The 19,962-nt window shown below is 47.3% G+C and overlaps 4 protein-coding genes across 8 annotated transcripts in view; 2 read left to right on the top strand and 2 right to left on the bottom strand.

Annotated features, from left to right (window-relative positions):
* Nucleotides 1-9,539, top strand: part of LOC125712429 (syntaxin-1A-like) — a 36,309-nt gene extending 26,770 nt beyond the window's left edge. Inside the window, exons 7-11 of one of the 5 annotated variants that reach the window (XM_048982465.1) lie at nucleotides 1,631-1,704; nucleotides 2,246-2,383; nucleotides 5,142-5,211; nucleotides 5,440-5,480; nucleotides 7,893-9,117. In XM_048982465.1, the coding sequence (XP_048838422.1) occupies nucleotides 1,631-1,704; nucleotides 2,246-2,383; nucleotides 5,142-5,211; nucleotides 5,440-5,480; nucleotides 7,893-7,970 (401 nt within the window). In that variant the 3' untranslated portion in view covers nucleotides 7,971-9,117. The other 4 variants (XR_007383300.1, XM_048982461.1, XM_048982464.1 and 1 more) reach the window with 4 other exon arrangements.
* Nucleotides 9,540-10,356: 817 nt separating this feature from the next.
* LOC125712424 (caspase a-like) lies at nucleotides 10,357-16,810 on the bottom strand. The gene is made up of 8 exons (XM_048982457.1): nucleotides 16,673-16,810; nucleotides 12,737-13,021; nucleotides 12,508-12,641; nucleotides 12,003-12,179; nucleotides 11,539-11,776; nucleotides 11,038-11,160; nucleotides 10,792-10,901; nucleotides 10,357-10,633 (listed from the first exon to the last, which is right to left on the bottom strand). Exons 1-8 carry the CDS (start codon nucleotides 16,677-16,679, stop codon nucleotides 10,541-10,543), a joined length of 1,167 nt encoding a protein of 388 aa, XP_048838414.1. The 5' UTR covers nucleotides 16,680-16,810; the 3' UTR covers nucleotides 10,357-10,540.
* Nucleotides 10,357-19,962, bottom strand: part of LOC125712425 (caspase a-like) — a 26,049-nt gene continuing 16,443 nt past the window's right edge. Inside the window, exon 9 of the mRNA XM_048982458.1 lies at nucleotides 10,357-10,558. Coding sequence (XP_048838415.1) covers nucleotides 10,541-10,558 — 18 coding nt within the window. The 3' untranslated portion in view covers nucleotides 10,357-10,540. The remainder of the gene's footprint in view (nucleotides 10,559-19,962) is intronic.
* The window catches only part of LOC125712428 (BTB/POZ domain-containing protein KCTD7-like), a 23,861-nt gene continuing 21,625 nt past the window's right edge, over nucleotides 17,727-19,962 (top strand). The window contains exon 1 of the mRNA XM_048982460.1: nucleotides 17,727-17,935. The gene's annotated coding sequence lies outside the window, so the exon portion shown is untranslated. The remainder of the gene's footprint in view (nucleotides 17,936-19,962) is intronic.

Here is a 19,962-nt window from a genome sequence, read left to right as displayed (position 1 = left end):
AAATATACTGGAGCCTTGGCTGGGAGCCCCTATTAAGCCCCCGGTGATGACCGGTGTCAGACAAACCTGCCCTTACCTGCTTCAAGGTGGGAGGAAGCCCAGGTACGTGGCTATCAGTATGTTAGAGGACAGCAGAGGGCAGCAGGGTCAAATCTGCACATTCATCCTGGGTGCTGATGCTGTGACGGAACATGGAAGGAAAGTTAACATGGTGCCTGCGGTCCTGTGATCGGGACTTTAAAGCGGTGATGTAGTAGAACCACGGGAAGCCGACACTGCGGCGGGAATGAGGAACGTAGATCCCAAAGCGAATGTTTCCTGGCAGCAGACGGTTGCCAGGTCCGTGCCAGTGGGCTCACGTAGCCGTGCATTAACCACCGTTTGCTGGTCCTTACCATCCCATGCCATACGGGGAGGGGTGACGGGGGCCATGTGCCCATCGTACCGAGCCTCCTGTCCACCTGGACCCGGAAACAGGGGGGGGGGTTGGGGAGCCGCTGTTGTGTGTTAAGCGAGGCCAGGGGGTGCCCTCCTCTGCCCCTCGTCGCCTCCTCACGTCACAGACGATGCTGCCACAGAAAAAAATAAAGGAAATGGTAATTTAATTAAAGGAAAACAAAGCGGGCGAGCTGCAGCCAGGTGCCACCGCAGATTAGGAGTGACTCATTCCTCCCACTGGCGGGGGGGGGGGGTGTAATTGACCTTCTTCCCTGTCTGGTGATTAGAAATGTAGATGAACCTGTTAAGGGTGGATCCCCATCCTCTCTCTTCCTGCTGTCTTTATCTATCTCTTTGTCACATGTCACAAGAGGGGGGTGCAGAGAAGATGAAGATGAATGGAGTTAGTGGGCTGGTACTGGAGGGGGGGGGAGGTAACCAGTCCTGCCAACGGTAACTGAAGTGAGTCACAACAAGGAGCCGGTTGTCCAGGGAGCGGTGTGCGTGTTTGTACAGAAAAAAGGTCCTTCTGTAAATGTTCGTTTATTTATTTTTTTTGTGGTCAGTGTGCATTGCGCCCCCTGGTGGCCTCTCCTTGGCTCACGCCATGTCAACTTGCTCCATTTCCCGCCTTTCCTGGTGTCGCCGTGCACGCTGGTGCATGCTGATCTGCTGATTGCTGGGAGTGCAGGGAACGGCAGTGTGACTGGCTGCAGCCGGGTGAGCAGTCTTTCTTTTGGGGAGGGGGAGGGGGGCAGAGCCTGGCACCTCAGGGTCAGGGTGAAGGCTGGTGTCTCCTGTCGCATGCACCCACCCTGTCTGCAGTCCGGATGTCCTGTCGTACTGTAGTCAGCGTGATGGTCACCAGGTTCGTTTGGTGAATCGTCATCGTTCGTCTGCGCAGAGCTCGGTGAGCGAGAGCCGGACAAAACGTAGGGTTCGGTTCTGTGCTGCCCTGCAGTTAGGGGGCGAGCTTTCACCTCAGCAGGACGGCCTTCTCCTGCCCACTCCCAAGGCAGCCTGTCGACAAACAGGATGCCAAATAAGGGTTCCATGATTCCGCTTGATGCCTGGATGAACTGGTAGGCTAGATTTTAAATTTAGCCATTTTAAAAATGCTTTTGAGTGGGGGTGTTGACGCCAAGAGACCCCAAACCTGAACCACTGTTTGTGTGTGTTTGGGTCTCTCCAGCTGGCAGGAACACGACGAACGAGGAGTTGGAAAGCATGTTGGAGAGTGACAACCCTGCCATCTTCACCTCAGGGGTGAGTGCTCCCCCCACCCCCCGTATTCTCCATCCCTCTCCTCTCTTGTCTAGCACACCTATGTAATTGGCACCATGGTTTCCCCCCTTTGTATTACTGAAAGCATACATGCTTTGGTAAGCAGCTCTGCTCTTACTTATTGTTACCAGAGATGCCCCCTAGTGGTGATTTTTAATACTGGCCAGATTTACCTGGACATGAGTGTGTAATGTTGAGTGAGCCTCGCAAGCCATAGCCGGGTTTAGAGCGCCGAAGGCTACAACTGTGATCGAGGTCACCTCCATCACCACCACCTGGGATGGACAGGGACGGGAGGTTCACACCTGACTGCTGGATGGAGACCTTCTGAACCCAGAGGAGGGGGGATTCCCCTAGAGCATTCTGCTTGAAATGGGAGTTCTTGTACCATTCATGGGGTCTTGCCCCTGAAAATTTTCCTAGTTTCTTTGATGCGAGATCTTCATTCTGTAATTTTTTTCGGTTTAAATTGCGTACAGCGCGTTTGCCTGCATGACGATGAGCATGTCCTCCACCCCATCAGATCATCATGGACTCAAGCATCACCCAGCAGGCCATGAGTGAGATCGAGACGCGGCACAATGAGATCATCAAGTTGGAGAACAGCATCCGTGAGCTGCACGACATGTTCGTGGACATGGCCATGCTGGTGGAGAGTCAGGTGAGAGCTGCCCCCTTGTGTCTACTCTGGGAAATGCAGTAAAATGACTGTTCCGTCTGGCTTCTTTTTCATTTTGCTGATTCACATTGCCCCGAGGTGTTAAATCAGGTTCTTTGAGTGTAGCTCACCAGAACCTGGGCTGGTCACTCTGTCTGCTCAGCCTGCTTCTAAACAAAATCCAGCAGGTGATTTTCACAGCTGTCCTGACAGTGGCAGCCCTCTGCCTTGAGTTTCTCAAACGTTTTCTTTAACGCATCCTGGGACAAGATCTTTGTGTGTTAATTACTGAAATGAACCTGAATGTGGGAGGAGAATGACTGTGCCTGGTCCAGCTCTTAATACGGTTTTGACTCGCCGGTGTGTCGTTCCGCTCTCTGCTTTTTTTTGCTTCCCCTTTCCCTCTCCTTTCTCCACTGGCTTCTTCTCTCCCCTGCCCGTCGCACCTGGATCTGCGCTGACTTCACGAGGTAATTCGATCTTCCTTTCCCGCGTCCCTCTGTGTTGTTTCTGTTCATTGGGACTAAAGTGATTCGATGTTCAGTGTATGAGACCATTTACTATTATCACGTAGTCCTGATCTCCAGTGAGGCCTCCTGCTCGGGGCCTGAGGCATGCCGGTCACTACTTGGAGTATGTTGTGATGCTGAGCATTGCATACACTTTCCCTGCCAGATTTCAGAGGTTTGATAACCCCAAAGAACGGCTTCCATACCTTCTTTGGAGGGGTGGAGGTTGGCATCTGCCTTCAGGCTTCCAGGTGTGTTGTATTGTGTCCGGAACTTGATTCACGGGATTTTACATGCAGCCACGGCTGTGGCAGACGTCCACCAAAAAACAGGGAGGACTACCACCCCCCCTACCACCCCCCCTACCACCCCCCCTAGCACCCAGGATGCTTCAGATCCTCTCCCCCACCACCTACTTCTGGTACCTAATTTTATATATTTTGCTTTCTCTGGTTCCCAATTTGTAATTTAACTAATTTTTGCCTGTAATGTGCCAGTTAGTCTACCCAGAGTTAAACTGACCATAATACATCGTGGGCTCCCCGGGTCAGTATGGAGAGCCCGGTAAATTCTCTTTGAGTCCCCAAAGCACAGAGTATAAGCAGACGCGCTATATGAAGGTGAACTCCAAAATAGTTTGGTCATCCCATAATCTGGCATTCGCCTCATTTCCAGGCCCGCTAAACAAGCGTGACCTACCTGGACACTCGAAAATAAGCATGTCAAGAAAGCAAAATGGCCTTCGCTGGGGCATTACAAAGCCGTGTGGGTGCTTGTTTATTTCGAGGAAAGGCCACATGAATCACCCCTGGGGAGTGCGGAGAGGACAGAACAGTCTAACATTCTTCTGTTAGTCAGGCTTGTGTTTGGAGCTGGAGAGGCAGACTGGATCACTTATTGGCTGGCATACGATTGCCTTCATATCTGTCCTTGGTCCTGGGGGGGGGGGGACCCAGTGCCTTATTCACACTATCTAGCACTGCAGAGCTACCCTGCACTTGAGAGGTGGCCCAATATTTTTTAGGTTCCCATTACAGGGTATAGGCCCCGTATTGAAAGAAGCAATCAGTCTCTGGATCACAATCGATGACCCACACAGAGCATATAGCAGATTGTAAAGAGATTTTATGGTTCAAATGGCTGTTCTGTCTGGAATGAGACTCTCAGTGGCCGGGCTTATTGTGGGTTGTCACTCTGTGGTTTGATCCAATGGCAAGTGGGCTGAACCTGTCAGACAGTGGTGGTAATATTCACATCTTCTTTCGCCACATGGCTTCATGGCGGCAGTTTAAAATGCCTTTGTTACCCAGCAGGTTTCTCCTGTGAACACCTGAGGACCCAGCGGCAATGACCCTATTTCGAGGTAGTGTAGGGGTTAAGAACGCTTGTAACAAAGGAATAGTGGGAACAGTCATCGTGTTTCATTCAAGTTAATAAAGTTGTATTTTTGGCGAAAAACAAAACGAGGCAAAAGGAACACACAGTGCAAGCTTCGCAGTGAGCTGGCGTCAAAACCAGCAAACTGGCTGAGAATTGGACTCGGGCCCCTTCTATATGGCAGGCAAGAATTCGACCACAAGCCAAGGAACAAACCCTCTAACAAGACAGACAACGAAATCAAATGCAGTACCCAAATTGCCTCTCTATATAAACGGAAAGATGAGAGAACACTATAGATGAAAATACTGGCATTCACCCCTACATTTCCTGAGAGTGCGGTGGGCAGCTGACGTACCCTATTGGATGTAAAATACAAGCAGGTGCACTTTCGCCACAGTATCACCTTGTGCGATACATACAAAGTACAGAAACGCAGCCCAACAGCAATATGGATCATGTACAAAGCCATCAGCCCATTTTAAACGCGCGCATATCCAGGACAGCCAATCCGCTTACTGTGGGTACGGTGACACCAGGGAGCCGTCATGATGCCAGCTTAAGATACGAAAGAAGAACAATAACCTTGGACCTTGAACAAGACAACTTTTAAAAACGGTGCATGTTTGTTAGCATTAAAGGAATCTATAAATGCTGGTACTGCCTTGCTGACAATCAAGGCAGCCCATGGACAGTCTGCGTTTGGCTGGGAGCTGAGAGGGAGCAAAAACGTGGACTGTCTGGGGTTCCCCGCGGACTGGGTTGGGAAACGCTGGTCTAGTGAATATATTTGTGCAGACCTGGCATATAAAAGAGGGTAACGGCTGGCTGTTGCCATATCTGCTCTGTATTGCCTCTGTCCTCCTTGCCCACAGGGAGAACTGGTGGACAACATTGAGAAGAATGTGCTGAGCGCAGAGGAGTATGTGGAGAAAGCCAAGGAGGGCATAACCATGGCCGCCAGCTTACGGAAAGGAGGCCGGCGTGTGAGTTGAAAAGCAGGGACTCCGGGACCTGGATCTTAAACACTCCCTTCTCTCTCCCCCACCCCCTTTCTCTCCCTCCTTCGCTCCCTCGGCCCTCCTCCGCACCTGGGCCACCAGGGGGAAATGATCGACCGAATCGAGTACAATGTGGAGCACTCCGTCGACTATGTGGAGCGGGCCGTGTCAGACACCAAGAAGGCGGTTAAGTACCAGAGTAAAGCCAGGCGGGTGAGTGGGCAGAGATGCTCCTGCTGCATGGGAGTGGCTCTGCATGGCCTGTGTCTGCCAGCCTGGCGGTACCATAACTCCATGCCACGATCCCCTGGTGGGACATCGGCAGCCCGTCTGGGTTTGGTGGGAGGTGTCAGTGTGGTGTAGGTGTCCACTGGCCCGGCAGCTGGCTTACGCCTTTTCGACTCGGCCCACGTCAGTAAACATTCAGTTGTAGGAACGGGTGAAATCGACTAGAATTGGGTTTGGAGCTGCATACCTACCCTGACTCTGCTCCTGGCGTCTGCTGATCCCCAGTCGAAGTGACTGATCCCGCTGCTCATCCACACGCCTGTCACTGCACCCCTCCCCCCACTCTCACATTTTCATTTACTTTTATTTAGCAGACACTTTTCTCCAAAGTAACGTACAGGTGAGGCAAACCGCACATCACAAACCAGACACGCTGTCTAGGAGTCCACTAAGCAGCAAGGCTGAGCTTGCAACGAATGCCTGGTTAGAAGATTAGCAGTATTGTGGAGCCTTTCCACTGACATGTCGGAACCGAGCCGTACAGCGAAGCGAGACTAGTTACAGTGCGGTTCCAGCCCACTTTGGTTTACCGCTGTAGCAGGGGTCACGCCGGTAAAGGCGATGTGGGTTTGGAGAGCAACAATGATCTAAAACCGAAGAGGTGCTTGTTTCAACATTGTACATCATGTGAAAATGTTTCATGTTGGTTTTTTTTTACTGTGTGCTAATTTCCTCTAGCACATCTGTGAGAATTGCTTTATGTTAGCATCAAATGCTAGCGGAACTGGCACTCGGTTGTGTAAATTTGCATTACAAATCCATTCTGTTCAACTGTTCAATAGTACTTTATTAAGTAGAAGTTGGAAATTTTCAGGTTCTGAGTTATCAGGAATGCATCAGTACATTGCGATATGCAGTACTACTAATTATGAATAACATATAGAATATACATGTGCATGTGTGAATGAATGGTGTGTGAGTGTGTCCTGCGATGGGCTGGCCCCCCATCCTGGGTTGTTCCCTGTCTCATGCCCATTGGTTCCGGGATAGGCTCCGGACCCCCGTGACCCAGTAGGATAAGCGGTTTGGAAAATGGATGGATGGATGGATGGATGTAGAATATACACATTTTCTTTCAGATAATCCATGTGGAGAACATCAGTATCTCCGTGCTTTCAACCAGCCCAGTTTGGTCACACTTTCAGCCCTGCTAGTAAGCAGCGCATTGTCAGCGTGGGTACAGGTTGGGTTCAGCATGCACATTTTGCAATGGAAAAGCAGCAGTTAGCAGTACGGCTTGGGAGCGGCTCGATTCCTGATGGCAGTGGAAAAAGCACCACTAGAGCAAAAACTGCACAATAGGAAAGCAAGAAGCAAATATACTTCTGGTCATTGAATGGAATTTATGTTCAAGAGCGTTCAGGTAGCGCAGGCATCAGGTTAGTAGAAGAATTCCTGGAACAGATGAGTCTTGGGGTATTCTTTGAAGGTGAAGACAATCTGATGACTAGATGTGGTCTGCTGTCCGACTCTCCCTACTGCAGTATGTCTGGAGGTGCTGTGATCGCTTGAAATATTGACAAAGGTGACTCTTCCCCCTCCCAGTCTGCTGCTTGACGAGAATCCTGCTGGTGATGGGACAGTGCTGCCCCCTCGTGGTGATCCTGCGTATTGCGAGCCATAAAAATAAATTACCTTAGTACTGAGCCAGACAGGCGGCTAATGTGACCGAGTTGGCAGGCCCATCCCCCATGATCATCCTGTGCTGGCTGCAGTGAAATGGTTAGCCGTTCATGGAAGTGGTTTAATGTGCCTTTTGAAATTCCATGGTGTCCTGATGTGGCATCTTGCACTGAACAGCTGTGTTTCTTTCATAAAAGTTAGGTCGCTCACTGATTTTTAATGGACTGCATTTATATAGTGCTTTTCTGCTCCTACGAGCACTCAAAGCGCTTTACAATTCATGCCTCATTCACCCATCCACACACACATTCACACACCGTTGACGGAGGCTGCCATGCAAGGCCAGCAATTGCAACCTGCAATTTGGGGTGCCGTGTCTTGCTCAAAGACACTTTGATGGGGTCAGGAGGACCCAGGACTCAAACCTGCAACCTGCAATCCGGTTGCCGAACGATAGCACCACCTCCTGCACCACGATCTTCCCCCTAAAGATACGGTTTAAACCGTCCCATCTTTGTAATTTTACTGGATGTAGCACCCCCCCCCCCCAGACACTACGCTCCTCAACCTAAACACTTGTTGCCCACGATCACTTTGTTCCACTACACTGCTCTTCACCAGGAGGCCCGAGCCTTCCAAGATGGCCGCCCTCCTGTCCATACACGGTACCTTGTAGATGCTCTAAGAAAATCAGCTCCTCTGTCCCCCCCACAGAAGATGCTCCTGATAGGGGCCTGTCTGGTCGTGACCCTGACTCTTCTTATCATCGCCCTGATCGCCGGACTTAGCTGAAGAACAAGGAGACTGCCGCACGTGGGCATTCGAGAGAGACCCCCGCGACGCAGGAGGGGACGTCGCTGCATATTCAAGTTGCACAGAATGTGCATTTTTAGGACGGATGGTCTTCTGGATGAGCGGCGGGACTGTGACCCCAGACTCGGCCCTTATGGGCCTGATGACGCAGGACGGCACTCCAAAGCGGAAAGCCCGCTAGCTGCGTTTGAGGGTCTCATTCAAGTTGCGTAACAAAAGTAATGCTTCAGGTTTTTAATTATGGGAGTATGAGTCTGTCTATAAGTGAGGAACTGACATTAGGGTTGGCTGGTGTCTCGGTGAGGGCAGAGGTACCCCTGGACTAATTTAGCCAAAATCCCACTCCTGCTTGGCACTTGGTCCGAAAAGCTGTGCCAAAAGAGTTGAGTTGAACCCTGGTACTGCTGACCCACAGCATGGTCCGGCTTTCCAGCTGTCATTAAACCGCCAACATCAGAAGTGACGAAGAGGCTAAATCAGCTCCGTGGTTTTGTTAAGTACTTCAGCTGGCTGTGTAAGTGGTCAGAGGGACTGAATACCTATGGGTGTTACAGCCCAGTGTGCAGAAACTGCCAGATAATCTGGCGCTGGAGTTTAGCTGTGGACGGTTATGGTACCTGCCCTGACTGGGCTGCTTCATAGAACAGCTGAAATTCTGATCCGACCTCAGCTGTGAACTGGGCTGAAGTCGCTCTGTCATTTGTCCTGCCTGCCCTTGCACGAAGAGATCCTGCATGCCTTTTGGTTCCTGTAATGTCCTCTCCACCCCAGTCAGAATATTGGTGTGGTTCTGATGCTTGTTTGGCTCTGCAGCTGAAAGAAATTTAAAAAAAAGATGATAGAACATCTAGACTTTGGTCTTGACCGCTGTCTAAGGTTCCATTTAGTGTACATTTCTCCAAACCCCTCTTGTTCTGGTATGGATTGGACAATTATGGGTCCTCAGGATCATCTCAGCCTTGTGGGATGTTCTACTGACAGTGGAGCTCCTCAGCATGTCAGAGCATCTGTCTCTTTTTGAGTAATCCTGTGCATGTGACCTTTTTACCTACGCGCTTCTCTCTTTCTCTTCCATGCTGCCTGGACTATTTTTTGTGTGGTATGTTTTTTTTTTTAATTATTGACGTTGACTATACAGAAGAAAATTATGATCATTATATGCTGTGTGATTCTTGGGATTGTCATTGCGTCCACAGTTGGAGGAACTTTGGCTTGAGACTGACGCTGGCAGTCGTGCCCAGACACGCATGCACATGGGCGACACCCAGAGCACATGGCACACCTTGTTTCGTTTTGACATGAGTTGCGTTTTTGTGAACGTGCCGTCCCGCGACGTGTCTAACCTGGGTGATACGTGTTGTTAAATGGCCACGTTTCCAAAGTACTTTAGGTTCTATTAATTTTATTTTAGGCGACGTCTGGGGAATGTGAATGTTGTTCTTGTGGCGTTTGGTTCGAGAGAATGGGTGGATATGCACTTCACTGGAATCTTCCAAGCCCAGGTTGTAACTATACATGTTTTAAAAAATAAATATCTGTCTATATACCCTTTTGCGTGATGCTGGTATTTTGTTTGTTCGTGTACAAAATGACCACAGTGGCAGGATGTGTCATTGAGCAGGGGACTGTAGCCGGCCGCAGCTACAAGGTGTGTTTGTGTGTGTACGTCATCCTATCAGAGTTTACGGGCATAAACTGTCAATAACAGCGGCATCCCCCCTCACACACACACATACACACACACCCACATGCTCCTAGTCATGTGTCTGCATGTGTCTTGATCTCGTACAAACTGACTTGATGATGATGATGATGATGAGAAAATGGAATGCGTGCAGCCGCCAGTGCGCACATCACATCTGCAAGCAGCGGTGCCCTTAAGCATGAGGAGGAAGAGGCAGCTTCTCCAGGTATCCCAGCTTGTAGCTGTTGAGATGTTACGTACTCGACATGCATGTACTTGGTCACTTAAAGGGGAAGGAGATTTGCAGTTTTTTGATGACTTGCTATGTGGTGCCAAAATGACCCTTCCTTGATCCTCATGAGGAAATTCATGTGACATTAAGCTTGGTAGTAAAGAGCAGCCATCTGCAGCGGCACCCATGGAGCTGGGGGTTAAGGGCCTTGCTCAAGGGCCCACAAACGGCCTGCTGAGCCACAAGCTCCCCCCAATGTATGCGGTTTGTCTGTGTCATGTTCCCACCTTGACCGTATGACAGTCCTGTGTGAATGTGCCCCATGTCGGCTGACAGGATGGAGGGTTGCTGTGTGAAATAAAGGAACAATGTACACGCTGTGCCACACTGCTTGCTGGAGTATATTGTTACTGTAACAGCAGTAAGGGTAGAAATCAATATCAAAAGTATTAAATGAAACTAGATTTAATTCAAATTTTTGCATATTCAATCATAACTCATGTATGAAACATAAAAAGTGTACAAATACATTGAGCCCTGATGTTTTATATTCAAATACATTGTTAACTTGGAAGTATGATGAAAAAATTCTATTATCTTGCATATTATCTTTCAGAAAATGGAGGAGGTGTCTCAGAGCCCAGGGAAAAGGTAAAAATGTTTGGTCAAACTGGTTCTGTCTTTGGATGGCATCTGCTTTGGGAAATTTTCAAATCTGTTCATAACCTGTGGACAAATGTCATTTTTAGTAAATATTTACTGTGTCACAGTCAGAAATGTGTAAAGAGGTTGGAAAATGACTCTTGTAGATTTTAACAGGCTAAGGTAAATGTCAATTAGGGTGACTGCAACAATGAAAAGACATGTGACCTGAAGATACTTGCCTTCATGAAAAGCTCTTCAATGTGGTCTTCACAAGCATATGTGTTGAAGATCTCCACAATATACTTGATGAAAACTGTACCTTCTTTAACGTGTCTGTAGGACTTGGTGTCTAAGTAAAAACCAACACACAACAGCAATGTCCCAGCTGGAATTATTGTTATTGATGTGATTTTGCTTCTCCTTACACTTCAAACCTCAGCAAAACCAGGTAAGGATATCGGAGAATGAGGTGGGGGGGGGATGACCTGGTGTGCAGGACAGGAGACTGATGAAGTCTTTTTCCTTGTGGTCCTCCTTGATGCTGTCGTCCTCCAAGGCTTCAGGCTCTTCATGAACATTGTCACAGACCCAGGTTGAGCCTTCCTCGGCTGTAAAGATACAGCATGACTTAGGCCACCTGTCTGGCTCCTCAAATGGTCTCAGTTCTCAGACACTTCTGGCAGGTGGAGCCACCAGGACCTGGTTTCTGATTCACCATGTTTAGCTTCGCTGAAAGTGCCCCATAAGTCACACAGCTGAGTAATACTATGCATTACAATTAAAGGAGGACTTTCTCCTAGAACAATCAGATTTTTGACAATTGAAATTCCCAGCCACCTCAGCTGGTTGTTTAGCTGTCACATGGTGGAGGTGAAGTTCTCTAATAAAAGATCTTAATGAAAACCAACTCTGTGACACCTAAGGATCAGAATGGACACTTGTCTGAGGTTCAGTCCTGGTGTAAATAAGTTCTGGATCAAACTCACCCCCCCTGCAGGCCTGGATGAGGATTATTTTGGGCTTATTGCGCAGTCCTGTGCAGCTCTTTGTGTTGAGGTGATTATAGATGTTGTCGATGTTGAAAACATCTGGTTTATCTTTACCCTCGTGGTGGATTCCAAAAATGCCATCTCGCTTGCCATGAGACATGAATACCACGAAGGTGCTGTCCGACAGACGGTGCTCCTCACGCTGAGCGAACGCTTTTACTGCCATGTCCATGTCCTGTAGCCAGAAGAGAAACCACACACTGAGAATTCACTCTACAGCCCAGCATTACATTGAGATACAGCATGTGGAGGGGGGGGCAGGGTAACTCTATTATAAATCTTTTTGTTATTGGCTGACTCCCTGAGTATAAACCAATCACCCGTTCTCTGGCTTAACAGTTTTCCCTAGTTGTGTATCGAGGTTGAGGACAGCCATGGTTGTATCCATGTTGAACATTTACCTCAGCAGACTTGTTCTTTAAATGCACCACATTGTAGTCCAAGTTTTTCAGTAGAGCCTCCATACATTCTCCATCCATATCTGCTCCTCTCCGCAGCATATCGGCCCGGTCAAACTCGATGTTGTTGATGAGCAGAGCCAAACGTTTACGGCCCGCTTTCTCCATGGGGGGGTAGATCTGATGGGATAGTCGGTTGATACCAAGTGCATGAAAAGCCAGTGATGACAGTGCTGACCAGTGAAAATGACGCATCATCTGTCGACTTCATCTCCCTCGATGTGACTCTGGCAGCTCTGGGGTCTGTGCTCTCCTCTTACTGTCAGGTTATTCAGTAGGTTACATGTGAAATGGTCACATTTTATAACATTTGCGTTACAGCTCACTTACACCCCCCACAAATCTATCAAGTCATAAAAACCACAAAGTTTATTAACATGATTCCTGAAATGAAGAGGAAGGCCGAGGGACTGGGGTGATTACCACCCCCACAGCTCATCACACTTACTGATTTTGCCTTCTCCATTATTTCCCTCTTGAAGTCCACCGAGGAGGAAAGCAGAACAGAAGACGGTGGCCGATCGTCATCTCTCCGCACCTCAGGTATTGGCACCGGGACTGGGGGAGGCGGGGGCACAGACACTGCATGGTAAGGACCAGCAAGACCCCAGCTCTTATTCTACAAACAAATGCTGAAGCTACTGGAAAATATGGGAATCGACTCTGACGGCACTTACTGGGCTTGGGTGGCACCTTAGAGTCCAGATCAAGCTTGGCATAGAGGTTGGCATCCCGCTCCTTCAACAGACCTATAAATTTCTCACTGGGCACTCTGCCCTTCTTCACCACCATGTCGATGACACACCGGGCTTTTTCCGTTGTCATCCTGCACTCCTCATGCACTGACTCCACCTCCCCATCGTTCAGGATTTCACACCCCTGAAGATCGTCAACCAGCTGCTGGATCACGGCTTTGGTCACTCCCTCCACGAAGACGCCCCGCACCTTTCTCAACTCCTTATCTAATGAAGGCACAGTCAGCAGGACAATTCATTATAAACACACTACCTTCATCAGAATGCTAGTATCATGCCTGTTTTGCCCTGTTAAGTTTTATGCCGCATTGTTAATTAAGCATTAGATGAACTGAAAGGAATCAAGGAAATTTGAACGTTACTTTTTCTCCAGGAACAGAGCTATGAGGTACAATGCATTGAAATGGAGACACGCAGTTTTGGAAATTCATAGGGGGCTCCATTCTTATGCTGTGATTCACTCGTTGGGTTGTAAAATAGTAACCACTAGGGGTGGCACAAAGTAATGGACTATTCAATGTTACTGCTCTACGGTGATGCTTTAAGTAGGCCGTTGACTAGTCGCTGATCACGTGAATATGACACTAACAACATGGACGCCTAAGTATGAATTGTCCTTCAGAGAATACCTGTTACGCAGAAGTGTGTGCAAAAGAGGTAGGAGTAGTGGAGCAAAAACTAATTTTATCGAAAACAGATACTTTTGCCTGAAATCGTCAGTGCTGGCGGTGAAACTTGCTAGTGCTTATTAGCGGAAAGATCTTACATCGTTTTTTATTCTGTGGAAAGTAGATTGATCTGCTGGTCAGATTTAATAATAAACTATAGACCTGCCATGGATCGTATGAATAAAAGGCTGTGCCCTATTTTGATCGTGATCGATTCCCCCAATGACTAACAAATAAATAACTACTAAAACTATTTCATTGTTTATCCTCCTTTGTTTTGGGGTGGCAGTGTAGTTTCGGAAGAAATTACATGCTTACGTAGCATAAAGGTCACAGTTCCTGTTGTGCGGTAGGAATGCAACACACTTCTGTGGTATTTTTAAGCCATGCAACACTAGTGGAACCAGTGGAAAGGGGGGAGCACGATTTCAACATTGATGGTACAAAATAATCCCACCCACTGTGGACCTCAAAAACCCATTATCTTCAATTCAGTTAACATCTTGCTCCATGTTACAGATTGTATAAATTACAGACTATTCCTAATTTTTCTTCTTTCCTGTGCTAATGGGGCTCTGATGATATTCTGATCCAACATTCACCACTGGATTTCCTCCAGTTGCGAGGTTTGTCTTTTAAACCTTCAATGCAGACCCTCATCGTTCATTGATTGATTCCTGAAATAAGACGACCATGAGTAGAATTTGATGTCAGCAGTATCTGCAGACTCTTTCATATACAATACATTTCTGAAGACCTTGGACTGCGGTAAAGTCTGTTTGACATTCTGAAAACGCTTGCTTGTCATTTGTCATTGAAACATCCAAGCAGGGAGGTGTTGAAATCGCAGTGAAGACAGGAGGTAACTGGTCCGTGCCGTGCCTTAAAGTGACAGGTGACACACCATCAGATCCTGCTGCATTCCTGGTGTTCTGTCTTTCTCCAGCCGATCCTTGTAAGTGTTTTAAGACTTTTAAGGCTTTGATAAAGCGCCTCACAATTAAAAACTGGAGATAATTTAGGGGGAACTGACTCCTTAATGCTATGTTGAACCACATGTTTACACACATAAAGTTAAAGATGAGAAACTGTGGCAGCCAGTTTGAGAGTCAGGCACCGACCACATCTGATACGTAAGGAATAATTGACGACGGGCCGTTGAATTATTAGAAAATAATTGGTAATTAGAAAATAATGCCACGACGCGAAGCGGAGTTACACCTCGGGTGTGCATTATTTTTCTAATAATTCAACGGTCCGGAGTCAATTATTCCGCTTATACTACGGTTGCCACACCTCAAGACATCGATCAGATGATATATTTCAAGGGATTCGTCCGGTTTTTCTACTTAAATCGCTATTGTGAGTAGGATTATTTCTTCCGCATCTCATCCAACGACTCTTTTGCTAGTTCCAAAACGTCATTTTAAAGCTGGCAATGGAGGCTTGAGCCGTTGATAGCAGACTAATGCAGTTAATAATGAAGTTATTAGAAAGAGAGCGAGAGAGACAGAGACACAGAGAAAGAGAAACAGAGAGAGAGAGAGAGAGAGAGCTTGTATGAATTAGGCTACCTCTGTGTTTCCCTCAACAGTGTTCTGAAGCACCGTCTCTAAACTGTAAGTCTGCTTTAAGATGCGGCGCTGTTATTACCTCGCTAGTGAGAAATGTCATGTGTAGCCTTTAAGTTGGTACACTAGGCTAACTAATACTGCTGCAGCCCAGTTGTTGAAAGTTTCATATTCACCGTAAATAGTAAAATTTACTTTCGGAAAATCGTCTGTCATGTTGTTGTTTTTGTTAGTCCTGTGTGCTGTATAGGTACTGTATGCTAATTCCCGTTATTACAGTTAACTATGCGAAGTGATATGGAACTGTAATGCGGTCAAGAGAGCTACCTGGAACTACGTTCGCCGTGCGTTTATCTGAAAATAATTGCACACCTCAGAACGTTCGTCAGCCAATCAGATTCAAGCATTCAACGGTCCCGTAGTATAAAGGCAGATTAATGTATCTCACAATCAACAAGGCTGTTTTTTATGCTGATTTTTTTTTTTTTCATTTTTATGCAAAATAATTTTTAATTTGAATGAATCAAATCTGTTAATCTCTTTGGTTGTCAAACAAATTCTCATATTCATGGATAAGGTTAATATCCCTTACATACCACAAGGCAAGTTTTTGCAAATTTTGATTTTGTTTATATTATTGTAAAATAAAGGGATGTGCAAGGGATGTGTTAAATAAGCAAAATCAGTATTTCAACACATTAATATGTGTGTCTTTCAGTTTCTAATTCATAAAATGAACTCCACAAGAAGATGGCTGAATGAGTTTCGTCCTCTGTAAACGTTGTACCTACCCTGCAGTAGTTCGTTGACGGTCCCTGATTAGTTATTGCCATCTGACGCGAACTGCGATAGTCGGTGTGTTCCACCATAATCTTTTTCCAGGTTAAATATGTAACATGCAGATTACTGCAGGGTTATTGTACTGTGCTGAATTAAGTCGTCTGTCCATGAAAAAGTTATTGTAGCAAATATTGTATGTCTCAATAACCAATGAAAATGAATGGTTTTCGGAATGTCAAACGAATGCTGAATATCTCACTAACTTTGCTGACGTTTTTCCACCGAAGTCACTCTGCTAACTTGCATAAGTCACATTCAGTAAACCTGAATACTTTAATGTTCTGAAATCCTGCCATGGCAATTTGATTCTTCCAAAAATATTTTCAGAATCTATATTAAAACTATAACTCAGTCAGCTTCAAAGTTAGATTCCTCAAGAGATTTTTACATTGATCAATTGAAAAACAAATTAAAATCCAAAGTGAAATTAACTGTAAGCCTACTTAGTTTCTGATGATTGTTCCAAAATATATCGACACAAACAGTTATTTTACATTCTTGTTATTTACAGTCAAGAATGTCCAGGCCAAGGGAGGAGGGGGTACTGGGGGGTGCCTGAGCACCCTGTCCCTTTAGCAAGAATGATTGGAAAAGTCTCCCTTTAGGCTCCAGAGTCAGCCTAAATTTAACCAAGGGGGACCCGGTTGGGTTTGCAAAATCTTCCAAGGCTCAAAAGTAGTAGAAGAATCACCCACATGAATGCAAGTATGCACGTTATACTGTCATGAACAAATCGGAAGTTACTGTTCGCGTAATATTTACATGAATTTTAGTCTTACCAGCCATTTCTCAGTGTAATCCAGAGGATTTCAGCAGTGCTTCATAAACAAATGTGGTCGCAGAGTAATATCCCTTGCGGTATTAGTGAGCTCTCCGGTTATACTGCTGTTGCGAAATTGCCCTATTCATTGCGTCTTCACATACATTACGTCGTGTAGGCGTGCCTGGCTCATGGAAACATCAAGGATATGTCCTGGCCTATGTTAACGCGTTTTCTTTGAGTAATGATATTATTCTTACTTAATTTGTTTTGATGGAACTGCAACTTCTTTCCTGAAGCAGAAACTGAGACCCCTTCGCCTAAGTCCAATACAGCGATATAAATATGTAATCCATACTAACGTCTGTTTATAATATAATTACAATGAATTATCGAGGAGAACGTCAGGAATTTTTTGCATTTGTTGCATTTTTTTTTTTTTTTTGGGGGGGGGGGGTGGGCGGAGCTGATCTGATCTGTGATTAGCAAGGCGTCTTAACTGGAATGTGTAACATACCCCATTAGAACATTACACTGTTCACTGTGTAATTTTGATTTGGATATATTAAGATCTGTTTATTCTGAGTAATTCTGCTTTGACACAATAGGCAAATTATACAGATTATGAGGTCATGGTCAGCAGTTCATATGTGCAGAGGCATATGGACAGCACAGGAGGACAGGACAGGACAGGAGGACAGGGCAGGACAGGACAGGAAGACAGGGCAGGACAGGACAGGAGGACAGGGCAGGGCAGGACAGGAGGACAGGGCAGGGCAGACCCGGCTAGGACAGGCAAGGAGCCCGAGTTGAACAGATTACAATGTGCAGTGCAAGGACAAATCTACTTTATTTTTGTATTCTGTTTTTCAAAAACGTGAAAATAAAGGAATTGTGTTTATTAAATTCTCTTTGTCGATATAATTCATTTGCACTTTTTACGCTAAAATAATGGTCATAATTTTTACCTTGTCGGGGATGCGCGTTGGAGGGCCCCATAGAGTTTATTTGCCTGGGGCCCCAGTGTCCCCAGAGTCACTTCTGGGTGTGTAGTTAATTGTTGATGGGTTAAATCAAATGTTAGACTTTAATAATGTACTATACTGCGTGTACACGAATTGTTTAGGGGGGATCGTAACGTGATTTGGTTTTCTGCACATTACTGGCACTAGAATAGCGCAATTTGTTTTACGTTTTAGTTTTACGCCACACCGCAAATTGTGTGTTGTGTGCTGTCGGGTAATGCCATCCTCACCTTCATTGCATTACCGAAAAGGGCAGGGCTTACGCGATTATCCCGGTCCTCTTATTATAGCAGCAAAAGCAGAGTGATCTAGTGTGTGTGCATGCAGCAAAATGGACTTGGCGAGGGCTGCATCGGGGGGAGAGCACAATCCCCGAACCCTGCACATAAGGAATGTTGTCAAGCTGAAGAAGGAGTCCTATCAGGCCTTTTTGGCCTGCGGGACTCCGGAGCTAACGAGTACTGGCAGGCTAAGCGGAATGCAGCTTCAGCGGTTGCCGAGTCAAAAACTCGGGTGTGGGAGGAGTTTGGCGAGACCATGCAAAACGACTTCCGGACAGCTTTGAAGAGGTCCACCATCCGGCTGCTCAGGGTGGGACAGAGGTGCAGCATCATCATTGTTTATGGCGGGGATGGGGCACTGCTGACCTCAACTTGGGACATTTTGGGTCGGTGGAAGGAATACTTCTAAGACCTTCTCAATCCCACCGACACGCCTTCCAATGTGGAAGCAGAGTGTAGGGACTTGGGTGTGGACTCCCCTGTCTCTGGGGCAGAGGTCGCTGAGGTGGGTAAAAAGATCCTCGGTGGCCGGGCCCCGGGGGTGGATGAGACTGGGGTGGTGGTCCCCCTCTTTAAGAAAGGGGACCGGAGGATGTGCTCCAACTATAGGGGGATCACACTCCTCAGCCTCCCTGGTAAGGTCTATTCGGGGGTCCTAGAGAGGAGGGTCCATCGGATTGTCGAATCTCAGATTCAGGAGGAGCAGTGCGGTTTTCCACCTGGCCGTGGAATAGTGGACCAGCTCTATACTCTCTGCAGGGTTTTGAAGGGTTCATGGGAGTTTGCCCAAACAGTCTACATGTGCTTTGTGGACTTGGAGAAGGCATTCGACCGTGTCCCTCGGGGAGTCCTGTGGGGAGTGCTCTGGGAGTATGGGGTGCCGGGCTTCCTTATAAGGGCTGTTTGGTCCCTTTACGACCGGTGCCAGAGCTTGGTCCGCATGGGCGGCAGTAAGTCAGACTCGTTTCAGGTGAGGGTTGGACTCCGCCAGGGCTGCCCTTTGTCACCAATTTCTAGGTGCAGCCAGGGCATTAAGGGTGTCCAGTTTGGTGACCTCAGGATTAGGTCTCTGCCTTTTGCAGATGATGTGGTTCTGTTGGCTTCATCGGACTGTGACCTTCAGCTCTCACTGGAGCAGTTCGCAGCCGAGTGTGAAGCGGCTGGGATGAGAATCAGCACCTCCAAATCTGAGACTATGGTCCTCAGCTGGAAAAGGGTGGAATGATCTCTCCAGGTCAGGGAGGGGGTCCTTCCCCAAGTGGAGGAGAGAGAGTAGAAGCATCCCGCTCACATCAAATTGACAGGTTGGGTCAAAGGTCACGAAGATCAAAGGATTGGGATCACAGAGGTCAAAAGGGGGCAGGGCCACGCAGGGTCCAGGCGTGGGCCATGTGACATCACAAATATTGTTCATGGTTCATGATAATTTTTCCAGACGTTGGGGATATGAAATTAGTTATGGTTGGTTATTATTTAATTTATTCAATTTGATTTAATTCAGTTGTGTGCTTATGGATACGAGTGTGATTGTGTCTGAAATGCTATAGCCTGTGCTATGAGGGTGATGGCTCAAAATGATCGAGTGTGACCGTCTGCTGCCAGGGTCTGCCGCTGGTGCTCCTGCTGCCGCTGCCGTGTCGGAAGGTGAATGATTCCTGTCCGGAGGCTGGAAATGTTGCGGATACTACAGTCCTCTGCGGCTGGGTCTCTGTAGGCTGGGTCTCTGTAGGCTGCCCCTCTGTAGGCTCCCCCTTCGCGGCTGCCCCTCTGTAGGCTACCCCCTCTGTAGGCTGCCCCCTCTGTAGGCTGCCTCCTCTGTAGGCTGCCCCTCTGTAGGCTGGGTCTCTGTAGGCTGGGTCTCTGTGAGCTGGTTGTGTCTGCAAAAGACTTGGACATTCTGTGTTGGAGCGAGTATTGTACGAGTATGAAAGAAACCCTGTGAAAGTGAGAGAGCGTAGAATGGGAGGAGGTATGTCCGACGTTATCCTCCTCCAATGAACGCC

The sequence above is a fragment of the Brienomyrus brachyistius genome, chromosome 17 (assembly GCF_023856365.1).
Source record: "Brienomyrus brachyistius isolate T26 chromosome 17, BBRACH_0.4, whole genome shotgun sequence".
Lineage (NCBI taxonomy): Eukaryota > Metazoa > Chordata > Actinopteri > Osteoglossiformes > Mormyridae > Brienomyrus > Brienomyrus brachyistius.
The sequence above is the reverse complement of the archived record's forward strand: the minus strand, read 5'-3'. Positions and strand labels throughout refer to the sequence as shown.